General features: G+C 36.9%; 1 protein-coding gene across 2 annotated transcripts in view; it reads left to right on the top strand.

The window, feature by feature from the left end:
* Positions 1–19,324, top strand: part of ASXL3 (ASXL transcriptional regulator 3) — a 172,856-nt gene that overhangs the window by 101,006 nt on the left and 52,526 nt on the right. For both annotated transcript variants that reach the window (XM_073006406.1, XM_007974328.3), the window contains one exon: positions 2,936–3,099. In XM_073006406.1, the coding sequence (XP_072862507.1) occupies positions 2,936–3,099 (164 nt within the window). The remainder of the gene's footprint in view (positions 1–2,935; positions 3,100–19,324) is intronic.

Raw genomic sequence — 19,324 nt, 5'->3', positions numbered from 1 at the left:
CAGTACAATGCCCTGTATTAAATTTGTTGGTTCAAGATTGATTATTGAGTTGTAAAAGTCCTCTGTAACCTTGTGTCAAAGACAATTTTTTTTTATCCAATCTATCAGGTTTTGGTAATATATGTTAAAACTTTCTGGTAACATTATGTGATGTTAATTTCTTTATTACCTGAGTTTGACATTTTGAGGCTGTACTATTTAAATGAATGTAGGTTCAAGGTCACTGTATATTTGCAGTAGGTTAATCCTTATACACTTAAAGAATGATCTTTCTCATCCCTAGTAATAGATTTTTTTACCTTTGTTTATCTGGTCTGATGTTAGTATTGCAGTTGGCTTTTTTGTTGTTTTGAATTTCTGATTAGTAGTTTTTAGTTTATTGTTTGTTTTCTAATTATTATTCTTTCCATATAATTTTTATTTTAAGTGTATTTCTTCTAAGCAGCAAGTAAATGGATGTTATTTTTAAAATCTAATGTGAAAATCCAGTTACCTTTATTGTGATTGTTTTGTGCTTAATTTTATTTAATTTTTTTCCTCCTTTTCTGCCTTCCATTCAATTGAGTTTTTCCATCTATCCATTTATTTGGATATTATAATTCTTTTTTTTTCTTCCAGTAGCTATGTACAGTTTTAACAAAATAAAGAACTAGTTCATATGGCTGTTCCCAAAGCATATCAGAGTTTTATAGTGCTCTCATTTCAATTACATCTTACCATGTTGCATATAGTTATTGTGAAGTATTTTATTTCCACTTTGTTTGATTCCTCCATAAGTCATTAGTATTATTTTTTACAATGAATGTTTGTTTGGATTTACTCATGTCTATTATTAGTCTCTTTGCTTATCCTTGCTTGTGCAACCATTGCATTTCTTCTTTGATAAAATTTCTTTATTTGTTAAGAACATACACTAGTGGTTATTTTAGCAAGATTCTCTAAGGGATAGAGTTTCGGTTTAGGATACCAAAAACATTCTTATAATTGCCGTCATTGTCATTTTTTAGAGACATAGTTATAAATGAAATTCTAAATTGACACAATTTCTCTTGCCCTTTTGAAGAGATTTAACTGTCTTCTTTATTGATTTATTGATAACATTTCTATTCATCTCATTGTAATTTCTTGGAGATAATCAAGTTTTTGTTAAAAATGGTTTTAAGATATTCCTTTTATTATTGATGTTTGGAGATTTCAACACTAGATGGAGGAATGGGTATTTATCTCTCTTGAGATTTGGTATGTAGCTTTTATTTAAGAACTTTAATGATTATTTCAATTCTGAAAAATATTTAGCTATTCAAATATTGCCTCTCTGCAATCTATTTTTTTAAAATTCAGAACCTTCTATAAATATGCATTTTGACTTCTTATTACATTCTTTGTATTTCTTCCCTATCACATTTTGACTCATCATTTTTACACTACCCTCTAATTATTTCCTTAAGTTTGTATCTTACTCAATAATTTTTTTCTCCACTGAAACATTTTTAAATGTCTTAATTAAATTTGTATTTCTAGAAGTATTATTTGGTTCTCTTTAAAGGTTGACTGTTTTTTATTATAGTATCCTATTTTTTCATAATTAAAAAAATTCACTCTTTTATCTTTAGTTATTTGAAACAAGGATTGGCAAACTGTTTCCGTCAAGGGCCAGTGAGTAAATGCTGTAGGCTTTACAGGCCAGGTGATTTCTGTAACAACTCTTCAGCTCCACATTGTAGTGCAAAAGCAGACATACACAATATGTAAACAATTGGACACGATGTTGTTCTAGTAAAACTTTATTTGGTAAAACAAGTGTTGGACCAGATAGAAATCATGAGCCATAACTTTTCTGACCTCTGATTTAAAACACACTCTTTATAATCACATTCAAGTAGTTATCGTAGCTCAAGTAATGGAATGATAATTCTGTCTGTGTTTGATGCCTCAGTTGATTGTCCCTTGTATGTTATTTTCTTGTGTGTCATGATTTTGAGATGTGAACTCTACATTCAGCTTTCTGTTGGAGGTCAGTGTGCCTTGAGTTGTGGAATTATCCTGCAGAGCATATTTGCTTTTCAGACATAGTGGCTAATTTATTTTTATTTTTTATTTTTTGAGAGTTTCACTCTGTCATTGAGGTTGAGTGCAGTGGCACAATCATGGCTGACTGCACTCCTACCTCCTGGGCTTAAGCGATCCTCCCACCTCAGATTCTGGGGTAGCTGGGAACACAGGTGCATGCCGCTACACCTAGCTAATTTTTAAAAAATATTTTTTGTGGAGATGTGGTCTCACCATTTTGCCCAAACAGGCCTTAAACTCCTGAGCTCAAGCAAGACTTCTGCCTCAGCCTCCCAAAGTGATGGGATTATAAGCTTGAACCACTGCGCCCAACCTTTTTTTTTTTTTAAATGCTTTTTAAATTATCACCCGTGGAAATGCCTTAAATAGGAACCTTCTGAAATAATCCAGTGCTTAGTGCATTGCCTGACACATGAGGAACACACAGCTATTTTTGCTATAATTATCCCTATTAAAATTAACAGTACTGTTGTTTCTGTTATCACTAATCCTAGGTCTTATAGAACTTACATGAATGGTAGTTGTTACTGTTCATGCATTTGGAGTTTTTGAAAACTCTGATTAACTGGAAACTCACAACTAATTTTTTTTTTATTGGAACCTGGTGCTACTTTGAGCTGAAAATATAGAAGATATTGAGTGAAGTATGCATTATGAAAACTAAAGATAACTGAAGCCAGACATAAACATAATGGAAGAAGCTTTGGGAATTTCTCTTCTGAAATACCATTTGTAAAAGGGATAGAAAAAAACATATAATTGAATATACATGTTCACTAGATATACATGGCTGTGTTTGTGTGTACGTACATACACATTTCCCTCTACCTGTAGTAAATTCATGCCTCTTGCTTGTTCGTCACAGGGCACTTGAAATGGACCAAAGCTGAGGACATTGACATAGAAACCCCAGGATCTATTCTTGTCAACACTAACTTGAGGGCATTAATAAATAAACATACGTTTGCTTCTTTACCTCAGCATTTTCAACAATACCTCCTGCTTTTGCTCCCAGAAGTGGATAGGCAGGTAAGTAGAAGTTTTAGACATTTGATATCAGCCACTAGTTACATTATGATGAAGAGGCAGGGCTGTTATCAAAGATGATTTATATACAGATATAGTATATTTCTGTAATTTATGTGTATCTATTTATTGCTGTCATTAGCTTATTTAATCTGCTAAAACAGAACCATTTTTATTCTTAATAGTGAGCCAATTCACATTTTAAAATACGGTACATTGTGGTAGAGTGAAAACTATAAACTTACATTGGAAAGGGAAAACAAAGAAATCAAGCATTCCATTATCAAATAAATCTTTAGAGTAGCTGCTCCTTTGCCCAGAGGGAATATTGAAATGCAGCAATAAAAAGCCAGGGTTTCTAAGAAATTATGTAAATGTTTTCATCCTCAACTATTTCCAAAAGGCATTTAAAATTTATGTTTGCAATTGCTCTCTGAGAGTCTATCAGTATGAATATGATTGCCTATAAATAATCACCTTTTACCATTTTTAAAATATATCTGGAAATGCTTTAAGTGTATTTTTATATTTTTGAAAAGCTTCTAAAATAAGGAAATACAAATATAGATGCATAATAGCAGGCATCAATCATCTTTTAAGGCTATTTGCTTAGGAAGGAAAAGGAAAAAAAATTTCATCACATAAACTTTTATTAAATTTCACAAAATTTATTAACTACTGTCTATGAAACATTCCCTTATGATTCTTATTTCAGTAAATTCTGAAACTGTGTATCATTTTCAATTGATGGACTTAATGCATGTATATTTATGAATTTGTGTCTTGAGATGATAGGTACATCCATGAATTGAAGTGGACAAAATTCATTCAATATTTCCATATTACTTTGAATAAGTTTTCTTAGCTTTTTATTTGATTCTGTTTTCTACTGACTTATCCATCTTCTTTCATACATATTTAAATATGATAAGCAACATATATGTATCTCTTTGGTGGTGATTATTGTTCATATTTGGAAAGAGATTATTTTGATTTTGGGTACATTTTCATTTCAATAGGAGTTTTTTTTCTTTCAACAACATTTACTTAATATCTACCCTGAATATGATATGTTCTGGGTGCTTTGGAGTAATAGCAAGACAATAAATACTTATTGAATGAGTGATTAAATGCACTGTAGTTGGATACATAAACTGTGTTTGTAAATAACCAAAATATGAGTTAGAAACAGGTAAGCTTGAGGGGAAAAGTATGAAGTATATTGCCCTTTTATATGCAGAAGGGAAATATCAGAGTCAATTTTAAAATTCTTGAATTGGGCCTTGAGATACAGAGGTAGAATTTGAATTAAATGAATGGAAAAGTGCCAAGTGAGAGTCCAAGGGTACAAAATCAAAAGCTAAGTTGGTGGAAGTCTGGACTGTAGGAAGAATGGTGCAAGTGATTTTGGAAGGACAGATTGGAAGTTGACTTTGGAATATCGCTTGAATATGAAGCTGAGGAGTCTGAATGGCGTTCTCCCTGCAGCTGTAATACAAAGCCATTGAGGGATTTTGAATGGGGCTATGATGTAATAAGACCATTACTTTTTAAGGAAATTATTCTGACAGTACTGAAAGAGAATGACAGGCATGGGAAACATGAAAGTAGAACAGTTTTAAAGGAATTTTAGTTGTTCCCAAAAGGTATAATGAGGGCTTGATTTTGGAGGATTGAGTTGAAATTAAAGAGGAGGAGAAAAATGCAGCTGTCATCATCCTTATCCTCATTCTCCTTCACCACCTCGTCCTCCAGTAGTAACAATTTTACATTTTGTCAAATAACACTTGAAGCAGGTATAGGAAGGAGCCACTGATGACTCTTCAGTTACAAGCTTGTGTGACTTAGAATTTAGGGGTTAGAAACTTTTGGGGAAGAGATCTGATTTATTAGCTTATACAACAACTTCCTCCACTTCAACACAGATGTAGTTTACAAATCTGTCTCCAGCTTCAGAAATAAGGTTTGGCATCTACAGCTGTGTTAGTCCATTTGCATTGTTATAAGAATGCCTGAGGCTGGGTAATTTATAAAGAAAAGAGATTTATTTGGCTCATGGTTTTGCAGGCTATACACAAAGCATACTGTTGGCATCTGCTTCTGATGAGGACCTCAGGAAGCTTATTCTCATGGTGGAAGGTGAAGTCATGTCATATGGCAGGGGAGGGAGCAAGAGAGAGAGGAAGGAAGTGCCAGACTCTTGTAAACAACCAGATCTCTCTTGAACTCACAGAGGGAGAACTCACTCACTGCTATGAGGACAGCACCAAGACATTCATGAGAGATCTGCCCCCAGGAGCCAAACACCTCCCACTAGGCCCACCCCCAGTATTGGAGATCACATTTCAACATGAGGCTTGGAGGGGACACAACCCCCAAAACATACCAACAGTGTACTCAATACTTATTTTTGTAATGACGAAAGAAGATTGTCCTAGTTTTAGTAAAATATTGGTGGCCAGAGTCTAAGCCTAATATTTTCTTCAACCTATAGCAGTTTGTGTTACTCAGTTTTTTCTAGTCGCTGTGAGAAATATAATTGAATAAGGCACGATGCTCGTCCTTGAATAACACTTAGTCCATTGAGAAACTTATTTTATTCAAAAAATATTTACTGAGCATATATTGTGTGCTATATGCAGGAATGGATCTTGTGGAGGATACAAGAATAAATCTTGTGGAAGAATAACAGAAGGGAGGAAGACAACTTCATATGGAAATGTATTACTCTGTTGACTACTAGAAAAGAAGTTTAATAAATGGATAAGTGTTTTACCAAGTTTAGTATAAAACCAGTTAGAATCATATAAATGTCATAATAGAAGTATAAAGAAAGTCTTTTGAAGATGTAGAGGATGAAGAAGTTTAATCTGAATGTAGTACTGGAGAAGATTTTTATAGTAGAGAGGATGCTTAAGTTGAACCTTAAAGGACTGGTAGGTGTTTCTTAAGTAGAGCCAAAGAAAAGTGAATTTTACAAAGGGAAGGCCTGCTATTTACAAATACATATTGCTTGTGTGTTCCAGAAGATTTAGTATCTCCGTATGACTGGAGCCACCTAAAGGAGAAAATGGGGGGCTATTCTGCTGAAGGGGAATATGGTCTACAACCTTGATGGCCTGATTGTAGGCTAAACTCTTTGAACTTTTTCTGACACCAGTAGGTACCATCAAAAACTTGTCAAATGGGAAATGACATGCAAGAAATAGTTTAAACATGTATTCTCATGCCTGGGCATAGGAGAAGGGAAGAGAATCCAAAGGATACATAAAATGCAGTCCTTATTTTCTTTTTTGGGAGCAAGTATCTCTGTGAATGATGGGTTGGACAGCAAAAAGATAAGACACAGACGGGCTGGTTAGGAGACAGTTGCAGTAGTTGAGGTATGAGATAAATGTTTGACCTTGGTATTGGAGTTGGAAATGAAAGGAATGAATTCCAGACATATTTTCTACCAGGATGAATAGGAATAAATGACAGCTATAAAATGGGATTGTTAAAGATCTAGAAGGCAACTAGAGATTTTTTCTAGAGTGACTTAAGAAAGAGAAGCTCTGTGGGCCTGTCAGCATTTTATAGCAAGAAATTTAGAGCTATTATGCTCTTTCTGTCAAAGGTGGGCTCAACCTTCTTTTCTAGCAGAAAGGGATAGGTGACTTGGTGCAACAAACTAGCAAAACTGCTGCTGTTTTAGTCTAGCTTATTGCAAATGTCCAAATGAAGATGAACACCATTATTTCGTGGCCATAATGAGTGGAGATGGCATGGGAATGGGAATTTGATTACATAGATTTATTAGAGCCAGTGGAAGGTCCTACAATTATGTGAAATACCTAAAATTTCAATTATGTCTTCACATAGTTTACAAAATCTGAAACTCCTCACTTTCTTGTTTTCCTCCTTTGACTACCCCAAGTTTTTACTGTTTTCTAGTATGAAGTAGTCCTAAAAAGACCTCCTACTCTGGACCCATGTGAAACGGGTTCATTCCAGTATTACATCCTCAAAATATGGGAACTGAGTTTCACATTTATCTTGACAATGTCGGCTGTTAAGACAGTCTTTCTGGGTGTTTTGTTTTCCTATATTTGTACTTCTCATTCTGTTTTTTAAAGTTCTGTTTATCTTAGATTATATTTTAAATTTACCCCAGTTTTATCACATTGCTGTATCTAGTTTTATATTTAAGTTTATTCTTCATACATTATACTGCAAGTAAAAGAAAGTCCAACTCAAAGATTTTTAAGTCATAAAAGGACATTTGTTGGCTCAGTTAATTAGAAGATGGAAGTTTGAGTGGGCTTCTTGTTGTTGGTCCTAGGTCTCAGTTATTATTGAAGGTCCATTTAATTATTTAAATAAATACTTCCTAAAATCTTCTGCCTTGCTGATATTTTCTAAACCCGAATCTCTTTGTGTAGGATGGCTACCTGAATCAAGATGTGAGCACTTGCCTCGGTGCATGGGGAGAATACTAGTATTTCAAGCAAAAGACCTAAGATTCACACTATTGGTACCATTTAGATCACATGATCATTTCTTAAACAATGACTATAGCCAAGGGAATGGAATATACAAATTGACCTAAACCAAATATGCCCGTCCTTGGAGCTTAGAGAGTGTGTTCATCATCTCCTGAAGTAAAATGGTGCACTTATGGTAGAGGTCAGATATACTGTAAAAATCTGTTTTTTACAAATTTTACCAGGGGATATATGGGTTGGGGTAGATGCTTGGTAGGCAATTAACAGCGCCTGTTGAAGAGGAGTCGAAATTAAGTTTTATTTTTGACATGTTGGATTGAAATGCTTCCACTATTTGAAATGTCCAGAAAGTCCTTATGTATGCAGGTTTTAAGACAGTAGAAGATGGAGTTAGTGATAACATATTCATAGATTATTGTGTCTGCTGTGGGATTTGATGAGATTGGGAGATAGCATAGTCGTCACAGAGAAGTACATATATTTGTGGAGAGTGTGGATAAGAAAGAGGATGGGAAAGAGCCAGAGAATAGATAGAAAATAACAAATCCATGAGAGATCATCAATGTGTCAATCATATGCAAGCATTAGTGTCAGATGTACAAAAGGAAGTCACTGGAGACTAAGTAAGATACCTTTCATTTGTCTCTTCACACCCACACTTCAGTCTTTGTGCTGCTTTTCTCCAGAAGGCTAGCCTGTGTGTGGACTACTGCATCAGGAGGGCCTGTGCTCTCCATCATCTTTTTTAAAAAAAAAGTTGAAATAATCATAAACTTTTAGAAAATGTGAAGGCGTTTGAGAATAAGTTTATTATTTATTTGAGAATAAGTCTGCAGCCAGATGATCCAGTGTCACTTTCTCCCCCAATATATGATGACTTGAAAGGTGTATTTTCTTTTTTTTTTCTTTTTTTTTTTTTCGGGAGAGTCTTACCCTTACACCCAGGTGTGCAGAGGCGTGATCTCAGCTCACTGCAAGGTCCGCCTCCCAAGTTCAAGCCATTCTCTTTCCTTAGCCTCCCGAGTAGCTAGGACTATGGCTGCCTGCTCCCACACCTGGCTAATTTTTTGTATTTTTAGTAGAGGTGGGATTTCGCCATGTTGGCCGGACTGGTTTTGGACTCCTGACCTCAGGTGATCCACTCGCCTCGGCCTCCCAGAGTTCTGGGACTACAGGCATTAGCCACAGCACTCGGCTGAAAGGTGTATTTTCTATAAACAAGGACATGTTGTCTTACATAAGCACAGTGTAACCAGTGAAAATCAGGAAATTAACAGTGATGATTATCATGTAAGTCTTAGATTCTATCCAAATTTAGCCAGTTGTCCCAGTAGTGTCACGTTTAGCAACAGCATCCAGTACTAAATCTGTCACTGCATTGAGTTGTTATGTCTCTGTAGTCTCCTTCATTTGGATGAGTTCTTTAGTCTTTCCATGATATTCATGACCTTGACACTTTTGAACGTTATAAACCAATCTGAGTTTGCATAATGTCTCCTACTCAGATTCAGATTATGTACCTTTGGGAGAAATAAAATAAATTATGTTGTGTTCTTCTTGCGTCCTGTTAGGTGGCACACAACTTAGGTGGCACACAACTTTGATCTGACTCAATACTGATGCTATTCACTTGATCATTGTATTAAAGTGTATTTGCCAAGCTTTTCCAGTGTAAACTTGCTCCTTTCCCTTTTGTATTTAAATAGTATTTTGTGAGGAAGTTCTTTTAAACTGTGTAAATATCCTGTTCCTCTTCAAACTTTTAGTGTATTAATTCACATACAAACACACACAGACACACGCATGTTTGTGTGCATCTATATGTATGCCTTCATTGTTTCCTTTTTTCACTAGGCTATTATGCTTAAATTGTCCCGCATTTGGTCCACAAGAGCCCATTAAAGCTGGCTGCTGTGCCCTCTGACATGTCTCCATTATTTATTTATTTATTTATTTATTTATTTATTTATGTAAGAGATAGGGTCTCACTGTCTTGCCAAGGGTTGTCTTAAACTCCTGTCCTCAAATGGTCCCCCCAAATTCACCTCCCAAACCACTGGGATTACAGGTGTGAGCCACCATGCCCAACATCAGTCATTCTTTGATCACTTCCTTATTTTGAAGCATGTTAAAGTGTTCTGATCTTATAGTATACTTTCTCTGCCCCAGTCCAGGAATGAACCCTTTCTTCAGGAAGCCGTGGTTCCCATTAGTGGAGGATGTCATGAAAGGTGTGCTCTTTTTTGTTAAGGATGTTGCTGCTCCTAGATCTAAGAGAGATCTCAGAAAAGTACATTTATATATATGTATGAATACCCATGTACATGCATATGTGTGTGTGAATTCTTCCTTAACTTCTCTGTCTCGGAGACAAGGAACATCATGTAGAAGAAAGTGTGTGAGCCTATTTACATAATATATAAACATAACACAATTTATATCTACATTTATTTCCAGATATCTCTATCTTGTAATCCTGAGTTCACTAATACCTCCAATCCTAATCTAATAACCCAAATCCTAATCTAATACCCCATGGTCCATTCTAGTTTCCTCTCTTTCCATAGATGTCTCTTAACTTCTCTGACAGTGAAAAACCAGCTTATCTTACTCTTAATATATCTAGATATTTGATTATTGCCTTGTAGGTAGCCAGTCTTCCATTTTGACTACCATACCGCCCCCATGTGGATGATCTCCTCATTGCACACAGGCTGTGACTCGATGACAGGCCACCCACCTTGCTTGGACATTTTCTTCTTCCTGTTAGACTTCTGACACTGCACATCAGGCTACTCCTCAGTGCAGGTTCCCTCCTCACCGTGGTTGGACTCTAAAACTCCTCTCCAGGCCACCTCTCCATGCTACCTCACCCCACTTTGTTCTGTGATCCCCTCCTGGACTGTCATGATCATGGCTGCACCCCTCTCCCCTTCTCTAAACACTTACAATGCTTTAAGCATCATACCTAAATGTTCAGAAGAGGGAAGAGAAGGCTGTCTGGATTCTAATTTGGTTCAGCTATTGGGAAGTCACAGCAATGGATTGAATAGAGAAAGAAAAGTGAGATTGAGCATCATATCCTCCCTGCAATGACAGCATAGTCTTCATTCATTGGCCAGCTCCTACCAGGATGTCCTCTCCATACAGTTCTCTCTCTGCCTGTGGTCTGATAAGCTCTGCCTCCCCTCACAATTCATGTCAAACACTAGCTCCCATTATTAGTTCTAGTTTACTGCACTGTCCTCTGGTGTTGCAGCCCCTGGGCCATACCTTTTTAAGTCATCACTTTACTCTCCTCAAATGATTCTAACTTGAAGGAGCTGTTTGTGCCTGCTGGGACTCTTGACTAGCAGACCTTGTGAGGAAGTTGAGTAATAGAGGTGTAAGAAAATTATACTGGTTTGGGGTAGGAATGGGATGTATATTTCATTTCATTTATTCAACCAAAGCGTATTTAATGCCTGCAATTCACCAGACTCTGCTAGCTCTGATGATGTAACTGCTAATAAGTTACAGTTCCTGTCCTGAAAGAGAGAATTGTTCTAGAGGGGAGAAAGAGATGTAAAAGCCTATAATTACACAACAGTGCTCTGATTGTAGTATACGTATCATGCTGTGGGAACATAGAGGAGATAATTACATTGTCCGTAAGGTGGCCGGGCACGGTGGCTCACACCTGTAATCCCAGCACTTTGGGAGGCCGAGGCGGGCGGATCAAGAGGTCAGGAGATCGAGACCATCCTGGCTAACACGGTGAAACCCCGTCTCTACTAAAAATACAAAAAATTAGCAGGGCCTGGTGGCGGCGCCTGTAGTCTCAGCTGCTACTCAGGAGGCTGAGGCAGGAGAATGGCATGAACCCAGGAGACGGAGCTTGCAGTGAGCCGAGACCACGCCACTGCACTCCAGCCTGGGTGACAGAGCGGGACTCTGTCTCAAAAAAAAAAAAAAGAGATTTGGAGAAGGCTTGAAAGGGGAGGTGTCATTTGGGCTGGGTCTGGAAAGATACAGGGAGGTTATCAGGTAAAGAAATGTGGAGGGATTCCAGTAGAGGATATGTGCCATAATGATGATAAGGTATAATGCTGGGTCTTCTGCATATATTATCAGCAGTTCTTACCATAATGTTCTAAACAGTATTATCAACCCCACTTTCTATATGTAGAAGCTGAGGGTTGGGGAGGAAAAAGGTCTAACCCAACTTTCTCCAAGTAAAACCATGGGAGTGAGAATGGAAACACAGGTTTGTCCAACTCCAAGCTCATCCTTTTTCTCCACATGATGTTCCTTGTCCCCATGATGCAAAGGCAGAAAAGTACTTTTTGTCTGTCAACACATAATTTGAAATGGCTGGGATATAATGTGAATAAATTGAGGCTACAAAGGTAGGTTAGAACAAGCATTTTTTTAAAAGGCTTCAAATGTCAGTAAGCTATGTAGAACATACAAAGATTTTACATTGGTGCATGGCATACATATATTTATGTTTTTAAAAAAGAGCTGTGATGAGGGACTGAAGCGTAGAGCAGAGGAGGAGGAGTCCCAGACTCCCCACCTTGCTCTGGGGGTTAGCCATACCCTCCTTCCTCTTTCTCAAACCCAAGCCTTTTCTGTGTCTTAGCTTCTGTGCTTCGTAATAGTTCTGCAGGGATGCTTTCCTGACAGGGATGCCTTTGGCAAGACCAGCTCCTTCTCATCCCCCACAAGCTTTTCACAAAAAGCTTTTCTTGCCTCCCCTCCCACCTAAAACACCTTTTTAAGTTGTTTCTTGACTTATTTTTCTGTTTATTTCCTTCCTGGCACTCCCTATAGTCTCTAATTAACTTGTTCATGTGTTTGTTTCCTCAATGGAATAATGGCCTCAGGACAGTCCTTTGTTTCTCCTCCTCATTTTGCCTAGCACATAGTAGGTGCTCAGTAAAGGTTTCCCAAAGTGGTGATTGAGTGAATATAGACTGGGAAATTACTTAGCAAGCTAATTTAACTTGTCTAATAAATGTAAGAACCTTAGCCACAGATATTATAGAATAGAAAATAACTGTGTATCAGTCTACTCACACTGCCATTACAAAATTCTACAGCCCCAGTGGCTTACAACAGAAGTTTATTTTCTCACAGTTCTTGAGGCTTGAAGTTTAAGATAAAGGTGCCAGTATGGTGGGATTCTTCTGAGGCCTCTCTGCTTGGCCTCTTGGCCTAGGGCCTTGCTATTATGACCTCATTTAACCTTAATTACCTCTTTAAGAGCCTTATCTCCAAAGAAAATCATGTTGAGGTTAAGGCTTCAATATGTGAATTTTGTGGAGGCAAAATTCAGTCCATATTGGACATTTTGGAAGTAGTCAACCAAACTTGGCAATTGAATTTGGGGGAGAAGGAGGTGCTGAATACATGTTTTTGGCATTATGTTTATTGCGCATTTGAGAATAGCAAAAGATTGGTAATTTTTTAAAGCTAGGGTAGAGTTAAACATGCTTTTGGCTTAAAATTGAGGCAGTTAATTGGAGAAATTTAAGATGGAAGAGAGACGATTTGATTTACTGACAAAAGTTTTAGAATACATAAGAAAGAATTGACATAAATTGGACATAAAGCTTATTTAAGAAAAACAAAGAAAAGGGGTATTGATTTCTGAGATCAGAGGGAAGCAGGAAAGAAAGAGTAAAAAGTAAGTAAATATGGAAAATGCAGTAGAAAGTGAAAGTTTTCACCTGCATGGTGCTATATCTAAGCGTCTGCTGAGAAACTAGAGGATCAGGGATTTCAGGAGAGTAAAAAGGTCATGAAAAGTGGCTTGGTGGATTTTCGTAGAGAATTTCATCCTGCAGAAAAAAGTGGTTGCTGAGAATGATTGAGAGCACATTTGAGAAGAGATGGCAGTAGACACAGTTGGTCTATTTATATGTTTTTCACCCCAGCAATGCTAAATATTTATGCATTTATCTTGGCTACACATGTGCCAGAAGTTAGATTTTGCAAAAGTAGAGATTTACAAAGGCTCAAATTTGAAGGAGTTGAAGGATTTTAGGAGACTTGTAAGGTTCTTGTTGACTGATTAGATGTGGTTGATTATGAGTTTCAGGCAGCATAGGAAGGAAAGTAAGGTTGGAGGAACTGGGCCGACTGAGTGGAGAGGAAAATATAGGTTGGAAGGAAGGAAAGTGTGTTGATAAATGAAGTGTTATGGGGTACTAGAGTAACACACTTTGGATATGATCAGGTTTAGGCAAACACGTGGGTCAAAGTCATCTTCTTGACCACAGCATTTTGGTTCAGAGATGAAATACAGAGAAACCAAGAAGTCAGAGCAGGATTGGTCAGTGGTAGCAGATAGGTAGAATTACAAGTAGTTCTTCCCTCAATCCCCCATATGGGAATATTGGCTTAATAAATTCACTGCTCGGGTTTGTAGCCAGACATGCCTTTGTGCATAGCTCTCTGCAAGATGTGCTTGGAGAATTTTTAGAACCTCATTGATTATACATAACAGATCTCTCCTTTCCTTAAGAATTTGTACTTTATAAACTGTGTCTACATAGAACAATGTTGTGACCTTTTAAAAAATATATGGCAGCTGGTGGAATAAATGTCAACTAAAGTGGAGTCCTATTAAAGTTTTTATTACACTTTCAAATTGAACCTCACTGATGAATAGGTTGTTGTCATTTCTGTCATCGATACCATTTTTGCTTGATGTTCTTCTCTGACTCCCTCTATTTGGTGCTATCAGGGCTGACGGGGCTATCTGCAAATATTTATAAGACCGTCCCCCACCTGCTTCTGAATAAGTTATGCCTACTATTTTTTTTTTTTGTCCAAATGGTAATTGCAGCATTTTAGTCAATTTTTACTAAACTCTCAATTCTTTTCGCATTTATATCTGTGTTGTCTATGGTCTGTTAAATAACTAGCCACAGAAGGGTAGGTACCGTGTAGGCTCTTTAAAATCCTATCTAGCTTTGTGTTCCTCCGGTTCTGCACTCACTGGCAATAATGCACGTGATTTTGACTGTGGAGAATGTCATTAAACTAAAATGGAACATTTACACAGTCCCTTTTGCAGAGAATTTTGGACTAGGAAAATGGATGTGTGTGTCAGACGTTTTACAGCACGGGAGAATGTGATTTATTGATTTCTGATGGCTCTGTTGGCATCAGTGTATATATTTAAAGAAGTCTTGCAGCCTTTATAAATGCAAATGCGAAAGAGCTTTCCGTCTTTTTCCTCCGTGGAAATAGCTCATGCATTTTCGATAACTCGGGCTCCTCTTAGAGATTGCTCTATGTACTGTATATATTGATTTAAAAATTATACTGTTATTTTATTCTACCAATAGTTTATATAATGAAATGTCAATTTACTTAAAAGATTATAAAATTTGAAAGTATTAAATATATGAAAAATACTAGTATCTTAAGCCTTTAGGTAAAAGTAAGTGTGTGTTTAAAATGTAATTATTTTAAGGGAGCTGACACTTTGGCTTTTTCGCTGAGTCTGAAAGCATATCTTAAAGTACTTAGAAGATCCATTATTTCTTCTTGCCTAAGTCACTTACTGGTGATAGTAAATCATACATAGCCAAAGATATTCTGGCCAATCATGCTTGGATATTTTCATTCTCACCATTTGGGCTTCATGGAGGGTATGGAGGTATATATAATTTATTTAATAAGATGGAAATTCTTTATGGAGGAAAGTAATTTTACCTATATATTATCCATTTCTTAGCTAATTGATATTTAACATCAAATCCTGTTTATTGGTATCTGCTTCAGTGTATGTAAAATAACTATAGACTCAATTAATTAGAGATTTTCAAGTAATTGCACATAATAGGCAATCCAGCAAACAGAGCCGATTCTAGTCCATGCATAAGGCAGTTAATAGAGAAACACAAAATCACTTAACCTGAATAACATACTGTTCTGTGCATTAAACCACTTTCTTTCTCTTTTGTACAGGCTACTAAGCAGCAGCTTCATAGCCTGGAAGGGTATCTTTGGCCATGTATAATCCACTACCACTAGCATATTGGATTACTAAATACTTAATATTGCCCTCTAATATTTACATAATTCTCTTTTTGTTCTCTTACATAATTTACTTAATAATATATGTATGTGTAATTCTTAGCTGCCTGTTTATCCAGGAATGATAAATGACTTAACATTTGCTTTGTCCTAAATATGAAAAAGACAGTTTGAGGGAGAGAATCATGCATGTAGTAGATTACACATTAGTGCCTGTTCTTTTAGTAAGGAGCATTCTAAGGCCAGGGTCACCACTGATCATTATGAACAGGTGTCATACAGTGAGTCTCCCCTAAATTAGGGTCAAAGTTAGAGAAAAGAAAACTGATTTCACATACAAAGTCATTTTTAGAACTCCCAGTAGTTATTAAACCCTATTCAAAAAATATAGTTGCCCGAGAAAATACTGTGATTCCAGTTGTAAAATTTGTTAAAGTTCATTGTAAAGGAATAAAAGAATCAATTCTAAGCAGGAAATCAACAGTGTAGTGACGTTTGAACCTCTGGATTAAAGTGTTAGTATAAATATGCATATTTAATTCCCCTCACCACTTCCAATTCCTCATTAAAGTGACATTGGCTTTTCCCCATTAATATATTTCTTTATCAGTCATGGAACCTAGGGGAAGAATGCCATCCAGATGCCAAAAGCTGTGAGGAGTTTCTGCAGGAGATAGTGAAGGTGAGATTAGATTAACCAGAGGGATGATGGGTGGGAGTGACTGTCTCAGGAGGAAACTCTGTGGGATCTGACTAGAAGGGACTGCTGATTTGTCCTGCCCAGAACTAGCTCTGAGTGATGGGGGCTGGAGGCAAGGGTGGAGCAGTCAGGAGGAGCACATCTCAATATCATTCTTGCTTTCTGGGAGTGTTCATCAGGATTTAGTCTCTATAACAGCAAGATCCCATTGCAGAAAATGTTTCCAGGCTGAGCTTGCTATGGAGTTGTCTTGCATTCTAGCTAAAGCCTAGCTGACCTGCTAGCTGAAGAAAGGCTCCACCTCAATGATGTATCACCAAATATATGGGTAAAATGTTATTTGTTAAAGAATCAATCTCTGCTCCTCACAACTGCCAAACCTCAACTTGGACAAATGTCATCTAGAGTAAACATAAACATGTACTTTTTCCTGATTGTTTATTTGCGAATGAAAGATTTGTACAGGGTCCAGCAGAGTTTCTGATGGAAGCCGTCTCAGTGTCTATGAGTGATCCAACACCTACTGACCTCACCCTCTTAGAAGGAAAGGACAGAAATCAATAACTAGACATAGGAAAGATTTGGCAGTTTAAAAAAGAGACCCCCGTGTGACAATTCAGAGAACGTGACCCTTTATGTGTTACTAAAATAGGATGAAAATGATCGGAACAGTGTCTGTTAATACAGTTGAGTTGATTCAAAAGAATATACTTATTTTACAAATATCAATTGAAATTGTATGATGGGCTATGCAAGGTTCTAGACATTGGAGATACTATGTTACATGAAATTGTCATGAGTCCTGCCTTCTCTGAGCTTATAGTCTAGCAAGAGAAACAACATTAGAAGTAGTGAACATGCACAAAGCTCCCTGGAAATACAAATTTGAAGAACAGAAAAAAGAGCTTCTGAGCTGGCACATGAATGAATTTGATGCAGTTGAATTTTTGGAAACGGTTTGATACTTTGAAATCTTATGATATCTTAGACAGAACCAGATTAGTGCTCAGTCTATAGTGAAGTCTTCCCCACCACTGAGGCATATGATTGTCCAGTCTGACTAATGAGAACAGGTGCTATCCCCTATAAGCACAGGACACTGTTACCTCTATTCATTTCAGGTGGTTATTGCCCAACCTCTGGTAATTTTCTCACACTTGTGGGCTGATCAGCATTCAGCTGATGGCCCAGCACAGTGGCTCATGCCTGTAATCCTAGCACTTTGGGAGGCCAAGGGGAAAGGATGACTTGAGCTCCATAGTTGGAGACCAGCCTGGGCAACATAATGAGACTCTGTCTCAAAAAAAATCATAATAATTTTAAAAAACATTCAGCTTAAGAACTCCAGAATTTTCTCTCTATGATACTCTCTTCTCCTATTCCCTTCCTGTGAACTATAACTACATTGTTTTCCCTAACTCAGCTTCAGTGTATTGCTAGCCAGGAGATGGATAGTGGTGCCATTAACTGAGATAGGTAAAGCTGGAAGAATATGTACTATGGTTTGAATGTAAGTATCCCTCCAGGATTTAAATGTTGGAACTTGAACTCCAAGCTGATGTTACTAAGAGGTGTGGAGCCTTTTGAGAAGTGATTAAGTCATGAGGACTTTGTCCTTGTGAATGGGATTAAACCCTTATAGAAGAGATTTCAGAGACCTCCCTGGACTTTCTTTCTCTTATAACAAGTGAGGACACAGCAACATGGTGCCATTTTGGAATCATAGAATATCCTTTACCAGATATCAACTCTACTGGTGCCTTGATCTTGGATCTCACAGCCCCTAGAACTGTGAGAAAATACGTTTCTGTTCTCTATAAATTACCCAGTCTTGAGTGTTTTGTTTTAGCAGCACAAATGGAGAAGACAGCATGTTTTCCATTTTGGACATGCTGGATCTGAGGTGCATTTGAGAAATCTATGTGGAAATAATGAATAAGTAATTGGCTCTACAGGTCTGGAGGTTAAACTTCTAAGGTGGAGTTAAAAGGAATTGGGAACCATTGATGTATACCTGTTAATTAAAACCATGGATTTTTATAAACACAAAGGGCTATAGAATAGATTTAGAAGAGGGCTTAAGTCTGAGATTTCCAAATTTTAATGGCTGAATAAAAGAGAATGAGCTTACAGAAGAATCAGAAAAGTAATCATCAGTGAAGTGGGGTAGCATAAAACTAGAATTGTGTCATTGAATACACTTCCAATGCTATTTAGGAACTGGATATTCAGGAAGGAGGGCATGGTTTATTTTTTAGGAGAGGAAAGGAATACTCTCTGTCTCTGAGGAAAATAAACTTTAAGTAATTACTACACTTCACTTAGCTATTCATAATAGTTTAACAGAGGGATCAGGGAAAAGGGGAGTTCCAGGGTGACTGTGCTCATGGCCAAGGCTCTGCCTCTTTGTGCTGTAGGGAAAGTTGCTTCACTAAAATAATACAGCCAAATCTCTAACCAAGTTAATAAAAAGACAACCATAAAACTAAGACTTGAAGAAGGCAGGGGAGGGTAACAGCATATAGAAATGCTACAAAATATAGTCTAAGATATCCACTTTTCAAAGGAGAGACACAGAGAGAGGGAGAGATACATATATATGCCAAGAAATAGGAAAGAATGACTCAGGAGTCTAGAAAACAGTCAGGCAAGAAAATCTTCTATGAAATGCTCTGATGTTAGATTGAACAGAAAAAGACTACAAAGCAGGCATTGTAATTATCTTCAGATATCTAAAGGAAACCATGCTTACATAAATTAAGGAATGTATAATGACAGTGTCACACCAAATACACATCATCAATAAAGAATAGTGACAATGAGAAGGAATCAAATGGAAATTCTGGGTTGAAGAGTAGAATAAAATGAAAATTTCATTAGAGCTGCAGTAATAAATTTGAACTGGCAAATGAAAGAATAGGCAAATTTGAAGATGGAGTGATAGAGATTATTGAGTGTTACTCATGTATTGAGTAAGATGGTGATTGCAGGTTTACTGTCAATTTCACGT

The sequence above is a fragment of the Chlorocebus sabaeus genome, chromosome 18 (genome assembly GCF_047675955.1).
Source record: "Chlorocebus sabaeus isolate Y175 chromosome 18, mChlSab1.0.hap1, whole genome shotgun sequence".
Taxonomy (NCBI): domain Eukaryota; kingdom Metazoa; phylum Chordata; class Mammalia; order Primates; family Cercopithecidae; genus Chlorocebus; species Chlorocebus sabaeus.
The sequence above is the reverse complement of the archived record's forward strand: the minus strand, read 5'-3'. Positions and strand labels throughout refer to the sequence as shown.